This window comes from Amblyomma mixtum, chromosome 5 (assembly GCF_055824585.1).
Source record: "Amblyomma mixtum isolate Tamu chromosome 5, ASM5582458v1, whole genome shotgun sequence".
In the NCBI taxonomy this organism is placed as follows: Eukaryota; Metazoa; Arthropoda; class Arachnida; order Ixodida; family Ixodidae; genus Amblyomma; species Amblyomma mixtum.
In genome coordinates, this window is record NC_143016.1 from 101631210 (window position 1) to 101646647 (window position 15438).

Below are 15438 nucleotides of genomic sequence, written 5' to 3' on the forward strand. Positions count from 1 at the left end.
TCTTTGAACTTCGTTCTAAGCACCTTTCATCTCGAGGGAACTTCGGTTTCTTAATTACGACGATGCACGTATGTTCCTACTGCAGATTTCAGATTATATGAACAACCACACAATCTTTGAAATATCGTGCGAGTAACTGGCAGGGTAATCAGTGCAAGCGCACCGGCTGCACGCTGTTCGAAATATCCCAGCCCTCGGTCAGCCGTGCAGGACCATCTAACAGCCGGCCTCTCGGGCCAGTCAGCAGAGGCTCTCGTGGCGTCTGGTTGGCCTAAATGGCCGGTCCGGAGTCGGTGACCGAATTGATGCCAAAGCATCTGGCTCCTCCCGTCGGCTCGTACACTTGATTATATCGGCATACAGCCATAAGTCAAGCGCGGGTCGGCAGTCGGCCACTTTTGCTTGGGTTGAAGCTTCGCGCCGCCCTTTTCAAATATTTGACGTCAGAATTACGTGTCACGAGGACTTCTACTCACTGATCCTAGCAGAGCTTAGCGCCTGTGCATAGACAGCGATACAGTCGAAGCTCAGTCGCCAGCCCATTCATATTTTCCGCGACTGCACTCGCCGGTTACGTAAAGTTAAGCCCTATTACATCTACCTCAAGACTATTGCAGATACCTTCCCTCTTTTATAATCATCTACATCGACACACTACACGTAAGGCGACCACGCTCTGCAGCAGTCATCGCTAAAGCTCTCCTCTACTCACTGTGAATCCGATGTACCCACCAGCTAAACACGTGTCATCGTGCGCTCCCACTCCACCGCCAGAGAGAACAAGAAGAGGAGGTTCCGCTCCGGCCGCCTTTCGGTACTGTCACCGCTTCTCGGCTTCTTTTCATGCGCAACAAGCGCCCAAGAGCTCACCTCTTATGTACAACGTTTCCTAAAGGTGAGCGCTTTCCAACCGCTACAACCATTACTAGATCCAGTCCTCACTTCTGACCGCACCGACGTCGTAAAGTTCGCTCCTCGCCAGCCGCCGCGCTGGGCCTCGCCTCGCTGGAGGCTAGGCCTATCACCGGCAGCGCACCTACCCCAACAGCCATGGAGGTGCAAGCGCAGGGCGACAACCTCGACCCTGAAACGTCCAGACCCAGTGAGTGGACCGCAGTACTCCGCGCATACCAGGTTCGAGAACCAAGCCCGAATACCCTGGTTGGACCCACACAAACAGCCGTGTCCGCCGTCGGTGCTCAGGCCGAGGCTGCCCCTGCGCCCTTTAAGCCGACGTACCGTGCTCAACAGCAACAGCTGCGCGTGTCGCACGCAGTCTCGCAGCGAAGTAAACACCTTGCTTCACTCCCGCCCGGCACTATACGGGTAGTTTTTCGACCGAGAGGCGGGCTCGCTTTGAACGGAGCCATGGCGCAGCCCCTTATGCAAGCCCTGCAAGTCACCGCCGATGGCCGGGACCTAGGGGACATTCACCTCCGGATCCATCCTACGAATAACACATTCACCGTCGCTACCTACCAGGAGACATCCGCCCTGCACCTCGTCCAACTCAAGGAAGTGGTGCTCCAAGGAACCAGTTACCCTATCGCCGCCTACATCGCACCGCCGCCAGCAGCGGTACGTGGAGTCATCTCGCAGGCCTACTGGGCGGAAACCCCGGAGCAGATGCTACGAGACCTCCAGACCCGCAACCCGGACGCTGATATTATCGCAGCACGCAGAATGGGGAGGACGCTGTCCATATTAATCACTTTTGCGCATGGACCAGTCCCTCATACCATACGCTACATGAGTGTGGTTTATAGATGCACGGCGTACAAGGGCAGTCCAGATGCCTGCACCAACTGTCGCAGACCGGGCCACAGATATGATGTCTGCCCCCACCCCAAGACTGGTCTCTGCACGCGGTGCGGGGACAAGCATGACCCGCAAGCTGTTCCTTCCTGCATCCCGATCTGCATTCTGTGTGGGGGCGAGCACCTCACGGGTACCGGCTCATGCAAGGCAAGACATACAACTCTGAAACAACGCTGCCCGCCGCCACAGAAACCAAAGCCCTTTAGCAAGGACTTTCCCCCGCTGCAAACGACCCTTCCCACTACCTCTACGTGGGCCTCCAAGGCCGCCAGGACTCATTCGCCGACCTCCCAGGACCACGAAGTGACTGCTCTGCGGGAAGAGGTAAGGCAGCTCAAGGCAGCCATCTCTACCTCCACCCGCGCTGTACCCCCAACTCCTCCACCCTCATCCTCTCCACCCACCTCACCACCTGTCGAACCTCCTTCGAAAAAGAGGAGGCCTGATGAGACGCCAGCACAACCCATAGACTTGGAAGCAAAATTTCAGGACTTCGCCAAAAACTTAGAATCTAGGCTCGCAGAGCGCATTACTGCACAGGTCACTGCACAGTGCCAAATTCTGATTGAAACTACCATTACCCGTTTAATGGATACTGTCATAACTAGCATCATGGCCAAGGTAGAGGAGCGTTTACCTCTCCTTGTTCATAGCCTCTCACCGGCCTCTCCTCCCACAGTGCCACCCTCCACACCCCTCCTTCGCCCCTCCACCCTACAGCATGGCCCCTCCGACGGACCATAATTCTTTACATATTATTCAATGGAACTGCAGGGGCTTTCGGCGTAAGCGCGATCCTCTGCTGCAAATTATCGCTACCTCCTCATCCCCACCAGACATCATCGCAATTCAGGACGCAAACGTTTGCAAACAACTTCCAGGATACGCTCTTATCCCCTCGGACTCTACTGATCTTCCTCGGGTGGTTACATACGTCTGTAACTCTTTGCATTACATGGAACACGCAATTACCACACCTATCGCTCACACCTTCATCGAAATTTTACCTCCAACCCCTGCTCAATCTCCCTTGTTCGTTCTTAACTGCTATCTTCTACCACGGCAGCCAGTTAATCTACTCCCTCCACTCCTCAAATCCGTGACGCAATTGGCTGGATCAAATCCCCTACTCATTTCCGGTGACTTCAACTGCGCACACGTGGACTGGGGCTATCGGCGCACAAACCACAGAGGCACAGTTCTCTGCAATGAAATGATGGTGCTCCACTTGTCCATCTTTAATGATTTCAGCCTGCCTACGCGGGTTGGTAACAGTGTTACTACAGATACCAGCCCAGATCTCAAGCTTGGAAGAAATGTGGCCCACCTGCAGTGGGAAAGAACCCAAACCACACTAGGCAGCGACCACCACCTAATTCGCATAACACTAAGCTATCGCCGCCCTCAGCGCAAATTTACCGTTAGACAAACTAATTGGGACCAGCTACGAAAATTTCGCCAGGAACATGTACAGTCAACACAGGTACCCTTCGACCTAGACACCTGGACTACCCAGTTACAGGAGGACATTCGCCAACATACCCAAACGCTAGACACTACCCCAGACACCCCCGTAATTGACAGTAAGCTCGCGCACCTCCTTCAAGCTCAAGAACGCATAACACACAGATGGAAAACTCAAAAACACAATAGGAAACTAAAACTCAAACTGGCACAGCTTCAGACCCAAATAGAACACCACAGTACCACTCTTTGCAAAGCTAACTGGAATCAGATTTGTGACAATCTCCGCGGCAATCTCTCCACAACCCGTGCCTGGCACCTCTTACGCCACATGCTAGACCCCACGAAATCTAAAACCCAGACACGCCTTAGCATTCGCCGCCTTACTCATAACCACAGGCAGGACACGAACGCCTTCCTCGCTCAGGTGAAATCAACATATACCACCCCAGGTGACCCTTGCAAGCACCCCGAGTACACGGGTCCATCTCAACCCCAGCTTGACGCCCCTATTACAGAGGCGGAATTTCGGGCAGCCCTTTTGAAATTACGCAATACTGCACCCGGGGAAGATCAAATTACCAATGCTGCCATCCGAAACCTTGACGATGCCTCCATATCTCATCTAGTCACCCACTTTAACGAGCGCTGGAAGTCAGGTACACTCCCTGCCACCTGGAAGCATGGAAAAATCATATTTATTCCTAAACCCCACAAACCCATCAACATAGAGAATATCCGACCAATTTCTCTGACATCTTGTCTCGGCAAGGCATTCGAACACATAATTCTTGCCCGACTAACCACGTACATGGAAGACAAACACCTTTTTCCGCACAGCATGGTGGGCTTTCGTGCGCATCTATCAGCACAGGATGCCCTACTACAAATTACACATGACGTGCTTGATGACACGATCCCCCACCTCACTAAAGCTATTCTGGCGGTTGACCTCACAAAGGCATTTGACAGGATTCGACACGATGCCATTTTGCGAGAACTACAGGCACTACAGGTAGGCTCAAATACCTACAACTACATTCGCGCCTTTCTCTCGGGCCGCACTGCCTCCCTGCACATAGCTGAGCTGAGCACACCACCTTATACACTCGGCGAGCTTGGAACACCCCAAGGCGCGGTCCTCTCCCCCCTTCTATTTAATATTGCTCTCATCCCCCTAGCTCATAAACTCGCTTTCATCCCACACCTAAGGCATACCTTGTACGCTGATGATATTACGGCATGGACCACTCACGGATCTGATGGAGAAATTGAGGAAACTCTTCAATTAGCAGCTGACACCATCTCCGCTCATGCGTCATCTATTGGGCTCGAATGCTCCCCCTCTAAATCCGCGCTTCTCCTCATAAGACCGAAATCTGCAGCTAATTCGCCCATTCAAATCACTTTACAAGGAACCCCTATCCCCGTCACCCCCACCCTCCGTATCCTTGGCCTTTACTTGCAGGATTCCGGACGCAATGATCATACCCTTAAAACACTCAAGGCCTCCACGCAATCCGTGTTGCAACTTCTACGCCGCGTATCCTCCCTGCACAAAGGTTTAGATGAAGCGGATAGCATGAAAGTAGTGCATGCTTTTACACTTAGCCGCATTTTATACGCCACCCCATATCTTAAGCTGAACCGCATAGAAACAGAGCGAGTGAACGCCATGATTCGTCTAGCAACCAAGGCAGCCTTAAACCTACCCCGCAGCACTAGCACAGCCAAGCTGCTTGAATTAGGCATGCATAACACCATTCAGGAACTAGTAGACGCGCACCTTCAGACACAGTATCTAAGACTTGCCGCGAGCGCAACTGGCAGGCATATCCTCGCTTCCCTTCGCATCAACATTCCCGCTAATCAGACATCCCTTATAGCCAATCCTCGACACATTCATACCCCCCTCGTTGTGAAACCCCTTCCCCGGAACATTCATCCCCAGTACCACATCCCTCGCCGCATGGCTCGCGCTACGGCCCTACACAAGTATTACGGACAAGCCCAGGACGCCATTTGGGTAGACGCCGCGTGCACAACTCATGAAGCTGTAGCAGTTGGTTACAATCCAGCCCTAGCACAGCCCCTCACACACCGCCTTCCCTCGGGCTGTACGTCTGAGGAGGGAGAGGAAACTGCCATCGCCCTAGCCCTTGTACATTCCAATGCAAACTACATCTTTAGCGACTCCAAAACGGCTCTGTTCAACTTCGCGAGAGGCAGGATTCACGCCCCTGCTTGGAAGTTGTTGAACACCCCCTCCAAAAACTTACCACGCAGGGTAGAGCTCCAATGGGTGCCGGCTCACTCTGGGAATCCAGGAAACGAGGCTGCCGATAAATTGGCCCGAGGTTTGATTTGCCGGGCTCAGGACGGCCTCGGTCCAGGTTTCTCGAGAGAGCGGGCGCACACCTTTGCAGAGCTCACGCAAATGCCCCGCTTGGACCGTCGGACTTACCCTCCTCCACACCCCTCCCTTACCCATTCCCAACAGATCCTCTGGAGACGCCTCCAGACCCGCTCTCTCTCATCCCCTCAGCTGCTATCTCTCTACTGTGGCACCTCCCCTGCATGCACCCTGTGCGGCGACCCTCACGCCACACTCTCCCACATCCTTTTCGGCTGCCCTGCTGATCCTCCCCCGCAGGGACAGCCCGCGTTATCAAGTTGGGAGGACTGGGAGGTCGTGCTCTCGTCTCCGGACCCGCCATCGCAGCTTGCTGCGGTGCTTCGGGGTGCCGACGTCATGGACAAACACCGCATGAACGTTACGACGTAGAGTGGGACCGTGCGGTGGTCCAGGGACCCAAGGGGGGTCTAAACACACTTGCCATGATAAAGTTTTTCTCTCTCTCTCTCCACCGCCACGACTCAGACACGAGCACAACAGCGTCATCCATCGGCAACACGACTAACCGTGCTGCTCAAAGCGCCCCTATCGATGAGGAATCACGCAACTGCTTTATGTAACCATGGTTTTGTTAACAGCTCAAGGCTATAAAAAAGAATTCCTTTTGTAAAATAAAATTATACGGCGAATCATTCTGTTTTCATGTACCGCCACCTTCCTCGTGAGGAGGTTATCTAGGGCTTGAAGCTATAGTGTTTTTAGTTTGCCTGCTTCTGGTATGTTTCTGACACTGCTTCTTAACACTTTATCCGCCAACCCCAGCTCTACTCATTGTGGGAAATTCTACCAAAATCGCTATTGACGAGTCACCCTCGACTGGCACGATGTTGCGACGCTCCCACGACCAGCGACAAGTTACGGCTGGAAATTGCATGTCTTGCAAATTTTAACGCCAGGGCATGGTAGCTGTCCATGAAGAAAACGCGTTTCGTGCCTTTAGCACCTTTCGTGCGTGTTTTAAGCCTCTCAACAGACATTTCATGATGGCGTCCCACGTGAAGAACGCCAGTGGCGACGATGCCTCTGGAAAAAGAACTACTTCTTGGAACATTTCTGAGAGCAGCGTTGTTGACTATCTTGTGTTTGTTTCCAACATTGGCTCTGACTTCGTTTGTGAGCTGGAGACGGCTTCAGATGACAACGATAGCGACGGCAACAACGATGAGGATGACACGCTGGGTAGTGCAGGTTACCTACTAATGATGAAAATTCGTGTTAAGACGAAGCAACCTCTATACATTTTGCACCGAGTTACAGCGTATCAAATCAAATAATACACCGCATTTCTGTATGTTGTAACCCGTTAATATGGTATGTACTGAGGGAGAGCTGCCCACAAAAAAGCTGCACTTTCTTTTTTCGAAATTTTTATATTAATTCTAACCAGAAGCCAGTGAAGTTGTGCGTTCTCAGAGGGAGATTTCGATAGAAAAATATTGACTACTTAAAAAAAATTTGCGGCATTGGTACGTTTTTCAGGAAATTGGCGGGTAAATGTTCAAAGCTCACATCGGCAGGGGCCGCGAATCGTTTAGTTTGGGTTTTCTCACTCTTCTAGCCTTAGGGAATTGCAAAACCTTTGCGGAGCAACCCTATCTGGCTTGGCTGAGTACCTTCCTGCCTAAAATTCACAAAGAAAGGAGCATATAAGTGCATTGCTCTGTCCCCTAAAAAATGCGCACATTTATTGATTAAAGGTTGGCTGCATACAAAAACTGTGTGCTCTAAGCGCCTGCAGTATGGTCGCGTCCAAAATGAAGCAAGTGCAGGATAAGCAAAGATTAAGCACCTATGCATTTAGCTACGCAGAGCTCTCGAAAACAGACAGCAAGAATGGCAAAAGTTCCACAGGACCAACTCTAAAAACCCATTGTTTATTCGCATGTATTGTGCGAGTAGCGGCCGTCGTTTTTTTTTTTTCTCTCTGGCCTTTGGACGTTTCCGGCAAACCTATTAGTTACCTCCGTCGCCAAACTCAAGCAAAAAAATGGCAATGGATTGGCCAGGATTCTGCACTCGCCTAAGTAATGATGAGTGCCGTTCATGGTTACCTAGCACACGTGACGTCCATGTAAGCTTCACATTGGCTTGTTATGCGCTTGACTTATACTATTTAGAACCAGTCTTGTAAATGGCTAGAATTTTTTTACAGAAATGTAATATCTCGAAAGTAGTGATGCATCGAAACTGCCTAATTTTATTCTGTTGGTGTTGTTGGCCATATCCTATATCGATGTAGTACTTAAACATGCAAAATGTCTAATAGTTTCCGTTTCGGTATTTGGGTTCACTGGGGTTTCGCATTCTCCATATGAATAAATAAAATGACGGATCATTCCACGTGTTTAAGCCAAGTGCTAATTGCGCGCGCTAGCACTTCGGTTTCTGTTCGAAGCTCAGTTTTTAAGGTCGAGCAGGCTTCAGACAAAGATCTGCGAAATCCGTGAGTGGATGCTCAGTGCTAGCGAACCCAAACTGGATTTCACCCTCAAGCTCCTCCTTAATCGTATGTCGCGATAGCATTAATCGGTTAACATCACTATATGTGTAATTGGTGATCCTCTACATGCAAAGTTTGCTGAGAGTCCTCATAACACTCCTGGAGCGGTGCTGCAGTTGTTAAGCGATTCATTACTGCCCTCCGATGGCAGGTGCTACAGAGGTAGGTCTTGTGATATCCTAGTTGTTCTTCTCAATATCGTCTGGCAATCAGGGGTAACCCTCGTCGTTAGACAGGCAATGATGAAATCGGAGAGTGGGGCCTCAGTGCTAGCCCACCAAAATTTTAAGCGGGGAGAAAGGGGCAGGCAGATGAGAGGCTCCTTCATTAATATTACAGGGCTGACTGATTGCTGAAGATAAGCAGTAAAGTCCGAGTATTGAGGCAGGGAAGGGATGTGCCATAGCAAAACCGAGGACAAAAATTAATGAAGAAATTTGAGCAGAACGTTGATGTGAGCGTACAGTTCAGTGGGAAAATACTTCGAACAAAAATAGTGGAGAATTAGAAATCTCGGAGCGCTTTTCTGTGCTTTTTTTCGCTTTTGTGTTTAGTTAACCTCTAAGAAATAATCAATACATTGCGAAAGCACTTGTGAGTTCATTCCTAATGTTCTGAACTTAAGTCATTTATACACCACTGAAAAACGCCCCACAGAGCAGTTCATGCTAGAGGCCTCAAAGCAGAGATATTCTGTGCAAGGATAGAGGACCATGTATAGAAGTAAGAGGTTTACATCACTCGGCCGCTTATTCGGTTGAGGACCTGTATTTGACATTTGCGATGAGTTGAACAGGATTTAGCGAAAGAAGTTTGGCCCAGCGTATCTGCCGAAGGTGGAAGAAAGATCATCGCTGACATGCTCCAGTGGTCTCAATACGGCTAGCAACTGAAAGCAGTGTGGCCGACTTCTTCTATGGGTACCCTTAGTCTCGCCATTTCCGGTCAAAGAGAAAAAAAAATGAAAGGTTTGAGGAGGGCTGAAGATTACCTTTTGAAAACACAACATAGTATAGGACCGCTTCAATGAAGTGACCGCTTTAGCGGGAAAATAGAGGAATTCAGGTTTTGGAAGGCTAGGATATAGACTCCTCAAGGCAAACGAAGTGAAAAAGAAAACAAATGTTTTCTGAAAGACTCGATTCAGCTCATAGGGGTACAGCTTTATGGCGCAGGAAGTTTAGACGCATAAAAAGAGCCAACTAAAAGAAGTTTTGTGATTCTTGCAAAGAAGAAAAAATACTCTTTAATTTTGATAAATGTTATTTTAAATAACGCCACTTTAAGAAATATTATCAGTACCCTGCCGAACTCGAACAAGGATTAAGTCCACAAATTGTTGAGCCAAAAGGAAGGTAGTGGTAGCGAACATTAACGTAAAAGTGAAAGTAAGAAAGCAGTTATCACTTTCCACTGCAAAAGGATGCCACTAAAACATACACGATTGAAAATGCAAACGGTTGAGAATGTACTCTCTAAATGTGAATTAGATCTAAACAGGTCGCTGCAAGCAGAATTCTCCACGTCTACAGTGCGAAACAAATTCAGTGATGATGCTATGATAATGCCACGGTTGGTGAGAGCTTGTTTATTTCATATTATGATGAAATTAACCAAAAATAGCTGCAACGCAAAGCCATTATTTTTACGTTGAAAGCATGAAACAAACTTGTCATTAAACCTTTCCCCAGGTTGATTATTTCTATACCTCAAAAATATCATAATGCTCTAGAAGAGTTCCTACCATTAAAAGCTAGTTCAATGAAGCTCTAGTAGCCTCTTCGATCATAGTAGGCTCGTATGCGATCATAGTACGCACAAAAAAAATTACATATATTCATAATGCTTCAATACGCAGCAATCTGGCATTAGTAGTACATACATTATAGGCAGTGGATCATCCGGTCAAATGATCTCACCTCTTTCCTGGCTCGACCGTTTTTCAGGCGGAACAATTGAAGCTCTTAGCATGCTCTTTCCCGCCAGTGAAGGCAGTAACAATTTTTTGGTGTGTGTGCTTTATAAACTTCGATGGAAGTATTTAAAATTTGTTCTGAATCGCACAACCACACAAGAACCTTTATTAAAATACAGTAAAAGTACTTTAACGGTTGTTGACGGTCCCTACCGGTTCTGTTCACTCTTTTATCAGTCAATATTTCAGTTGCAAAACATTTGGTTGCTTATTCAGTCGCAAGTTTCCGAATATGCGATCTCAGAAGCAAAAAGCCTAGTGTGGGTAGTATACAGTCACTTGATTGTACACGTCATTATGGAGGATTGCTCTAATTGAATCAATACTTAAGCAAAGAAACACGTACAGAATAACTGCTATTAAGTGTTTAGTTGCACCAGGGGATACTAACTGCTAGACAAATCCAATCAGACTTATCATTCCAATTCATCCTCATATGCATAGTCTTGACCCGCACAGGTTGTTACCTGCAGAGAAAGTACAGACGGTGCTCACAATTATATTTTCGATGTTTTTTAACAAACAAATGTAAACAAATAGAAAAAAGCCGAATTCGTATATAAGTTACGTGGCAATGCGGACAAAAAGTGGCAGAATTGTTGTCGATGTCCGAATAAATGAAGAGCAATTAACACTTTTAGTGGTCGCGGTAGACGCGAGTGTCTATATTAGAAATTCATAACTGCTGATATTCGCATAATATTTCATTTCTCAAAGTTCTTGTAGTACTCGCGTTAAAATTTGTGGGTCAACCCGAATAAATACTCATGCAAGACGGTGATATTCGAGACAAAACTCCCTGGAGTGGCGCAGCGGCTGAGTGTGGTTTTTTTTCCTGGCAACGAAGTAAAACAATGCAGTAAGCTGATAAATGTTTCAATTTCACTTCCTGCAGGAGAAATCAAAGGTGTGCAAATACGCAACAGCTGCATCATAACCTGACCGAATTCAGCGACGGTCCTCGCTGTCTTGGTTGCACAATTAACACAAAAAAATCGCAAAAATTGCAAAAATTAACAAACAAGCACACTAACTGCGGTGACTACAACTTCAAATTTTGTTTTGGCAATTACAACACAGCCAATAAGTATTTTTTTTTTCAATATGTATGCAGACGTAGTAGCATTACTGTTGAAAAACAGTTCTCATGTAATTACTATTTGTATCTAAAAATTCTTGAAAAAACAAATTCTCATCTAATTCATATATCGCAAGCTTAAGAATATTCAATGATTATCTACAATGAGCATATAATGCAAAAATATAGTGATACGACAAAATATAACCATGGCATTTGGTTTAGCCTATGTGAGTAAAAACAATACGAATGATGTTCGCATGGGGGCGAAAGGTTTTTATAAGAGTCTCACCGTCAGGTAAGCCGTTCAGGCTGCATTATCTTGAACATGTGCACAAAAAAAGAGAACCAGCTCCGTCTGTTTTCTGCCTTACGGTTTGCATTTCTACACGACATTAAAATTATTTCTACTTTTAAAAGAAAAAAAAAACATTTTTCTCGCACCGGGATGATCCACACAACGAGCCCCAAGAAATAAATATTTGAAAAGTAATCCCTTTCCACAGCTCTATTGGATTCAGCAGTACGAGTAAAAGGAAATCCTCCCCTGCCTTCAGGGTATGCTTGGGCTCGCTTCGGAGGCCTGTGCCTAAAGAACGGCAGGTAGAATAAGACTTTTTCGCAGCTAATTTTCTGCTGCATTTTTTGACGCACGATTGGTAGTGGTCTTTTCTTCTCTTGTTATAGACCTCACTTCACTGTCTTGCAGACACGTTACCTTTTTTGTCTTGTGCTGTTCTCTGCCCCACGACGTACCAGGCAGAGCGAATTACTTACGGGCCCAGTGCCTCTTCCTTGTCCTTGTGAATGTTAAAAACCCCACAAGAACGTGAACACCGCTACAACCTTGAGCATGGCGTTGTCTGCTTTAGCTAGAAAGACGACATTGTGCTCACAAGTAATTCCACAGTTGTTGCTATCCTGACATTTTTCCTCCCACTTTACGAGGCTGTTTGTGATGTGCACTGCAGATTTGCATTGGTGGTACACGCACGGCTCTAGCGCGGCGTCCGATGAGGTCAGGATGCAAATTTATTTTAGATTCTTCGCTTGAAGTAAAAATACTAAGGGTAAAACTTTTTTTTTTTTGAGCGTATGAAAAAATTGGCTTCTTCCTTACAGAGGAGGCGCCGACATAAGCACTGTGGATCCTGGCTTACAGCTTCATATTTCAACTCCGCCTGATTATCACCATCGTTGTGGTCATCAGCCGTCGTGCAAGCTCAGTGGTTAAGGTGCTTGGATGCTGACCCGAAAGACATAGTTTCGATACACGCTGGGGCGGTCACATTTTGATGGAGGCGAAATACTAGAGACCCGTGTACTATGGTGATGTCAGTGAACGTTAAAGAGCCCCAGGTGGTCGAATTTATACGGAGCTCTGCAGAATGATGCCTCTCATACCCTCAGTCGTGTTAAGGCGTTAAACCCACGAACCCAAATGACACAGGGGTCCTCTTCGCCTAGATATTTTGGTCAGGTTGTTATAAAAAGGATTTCATACCATCTTTTTTTCACAACTTTGAATTATATTTGCAAATAAGGTTTCAAACTATATCAACTATCATGCTTTGTCTGTGATTTCATGGTGCAATAACTTTGCGTGAAACAAGTAAAGTTTTTATCGTGCAGAATGTCTGTTTTATTAGCGAGCCGTATTTTGCTGCTGTGGCCCTCAGTAGGGCTTTCGAACTTACTGAAGGTCCTAAACACGCTGAAGTAATAAATAAACCTGTATAGTATTTTTATTACACAAGTAAACGACTTGTTTCGAAATTTGTGGGTCGCAGCACGAAGACCTGGAATTATACAGAAAAAAACAACAACTAAATTTTACATGCTTCTCTAACGGGATGTTTGCGGGAACCTGGAAGGGCGCACACTGAATTGCGGGCAGTATAAATATTGAGCCGCGGGATTTATTTGTTTTCTCACTGAAATTAGGTTAATAAATTTACCCGTAGGGGCATTCGGCTCTAGGCGACACTGTACTTAATGCGTTCCAAGAACATATCTGTCGAGCAATAAAAAAAACATTATTTTCTAAGCATTGAGTAGTATGGCTATTGATGGGGCTCATATATGCTGGTTACAAAATGAAAGCAATCCGTCTGCTATGCTTTTTTATCTGCTTACCTAGGTTTTACTGAGAACATGATGTACATTTTTTTTGTGCTAACAAAGTATCCGCCCACTATCTTCCCGTTCGCGGAGACGGCCGGACATCTACTTCGCAATATGCTGCAGAGTCTCCCTGCAGCAGATATCGGCCACACGGAAGCCGACCGGAGGAGGCTCTTCGGTCCTGCGTCCGAACCGCGCATCCGCTCTTGGTGCTGAGTCAACAAGAGGCAGGGACAAGCGGCATGTCTATTTATCGAACTCCTTGCTTTGCCTAATGTATGCTTTGCGTCACTTGGGAAACGCTTCGCATGGCAGGAAGATTGACTTTTCTCGATGCCGTAACCTCTGGTTCTCCTATATCTACCGCGGCGCACCTCGTACTTCGATCGAAGAAACAAGCTCGCGGAAAAAGCGGCAGGAAATAGACTTGTGGGAGAGCTGAGAAAGAACGTTGCGAGAAGGAAAGTAAAAGACTCCCAATAAATGTTCCGCAAAATATGGAGCTCTGTTGCCGGGTGAAAAATACAAAGGTTTTCATGACTACCTGACTTTTCAAGCAAAAAACAGGACGTTGGCACCGATGAACAATTGAAGGAGTATTTTTTTAACGGTAACTTTCTTGTATTCTTTTGGAGCGACAGTCTCTCAGAAGAAGAAATGCTTGTTCTCGGCGTCTACATTCTTTTTAACGTTAGGAACCGCTTCTGTCACGATGGAAGTAATCATGCAGTGAATTGAGCTATGATCACCCCGAAAGCTGAAACAATAACTCGGCAATAGGTTTTTCAATTTAAAATAATATCAAAGAATAGCTTTTTCTTCAAGTTAGAAGCACAATTTTTTTAACAAAAATTTTCTGCTGTCTGCTTGCATCTGTTTAAAACTCATCTCTGCACCTTCATTCTTGAACTTTTAAACCTCCTTAGTTGAAATAAATATAGAAGAAAGATGGAAAAGGCTAAGAGTAGTAAATGCTCACTGTATGGTGTGATAAATTCGTATTTGCGAACAAGAAAACATCGAGTTCTTCCTCCAGACATGAGGAACATTGTAAGGATGTCTCGCTCTTACTTAGCTTACCGCTACTCTGCTTTCACTTTTCATTCGCTTTATTGTGAAGTACGCAATACGGTTCCACTGCCTCGCGACTCCTTACGTGCGTTATTCAGTCAGAGACACAGAACAATGGACAGAATTGAGGTTTGTTAATCTCGCGCGGAACGTGACGGCTCGTTTAATCACTGCGCTTTTAAGCCGCGAGCATTCCATGCTGGAACTTTCCATTTGTCTAATTTAAGCGCCCAGAACGGACACGTGCCTGATTATACACTTATGGGTCCTTGGAAATCTCCAAACCACAGCACTTTTACATAGAATAGACTACTTCAGCAGAATTGGGAAACTTAGCTCCATTGAAGTTCCGATGCAATATTTAGGCTGTTCGGAGGATTGCTCCATAGCGTGTTAGTGTAATGTATGCATTGCCCTTGCTCAACGTGTTTTCTCAACGAGTAGTGGCTTGCAGAGACGAATATTGCGAGTGTAGGGGTGCGTTTATTAGGCATCCTCAAGAGACCGAACCGCCGTGCAGGATCTGGCAGCGTAGACGGGCTTAGCCAGCACCAAGCGAGCGGGCCAACTTCGTCGTCGTCAGGCGCAGCGTAGTATCGGCGCATAACTTCGTCGTCGTCAGGCGCAACGCAGTGTCGGCGCATGGCGGTAACGGAACCTGTAACAGTTGGCACACTACAGTTCCCCCGGGTGAAAAGGAGCCATCCTGGCGTCTTAAGGGGAAGGAAGAACAGAGGGGTCGTAGTACGGCTTCAGTCGGTCGGCGTGGACGGTTTCGCGGCCACGGCGACGCAAGTCCGCAGCGGGTGCAACAGGCTAAACAATGTAATTGACCGGAGATGTTTGCTTGAGAACCCGGTAGGGACCATGATATTGATGCAGCAGTTTACGCGAAAGGCTGGGAGTTGTGGGAGGCACCCAGAGCCACACAAGGGAGTCGGCAGGGTAGGAGGTAGAGGCCGCGGAAGTGTCGCGGTCATGTTTTTGCTGCC

The 15438-nt window shown here is 47.1% G+C and overlaps 1 protein-coding gene across 1 annotated transcript; it reads left to right on the forward strand.

Moving 5' to 3' along the window:
• Positions 1-815: 815 nt before the first annotated feature.
• LOC149343213 (uncharacterized) lies at positions 816-6121 on the forward strand. Its single transcript, XM_089542330.1, has 2 exons — positions 816-2142; positions 5936-6121. The coding sequence occupies exons 1-2, from the start codon at positions 1051-1053 to the stop codon at positions 6065-6067; spliced, it is 1224 nt and encodes a 407-aa protein (XP_089398456.1). The 5' UTR covers positions 816-1050; the 3' UTR covers positions 6068-6121.
• Positions 6122-15438: the final 9317 nt, after the last annotated feature.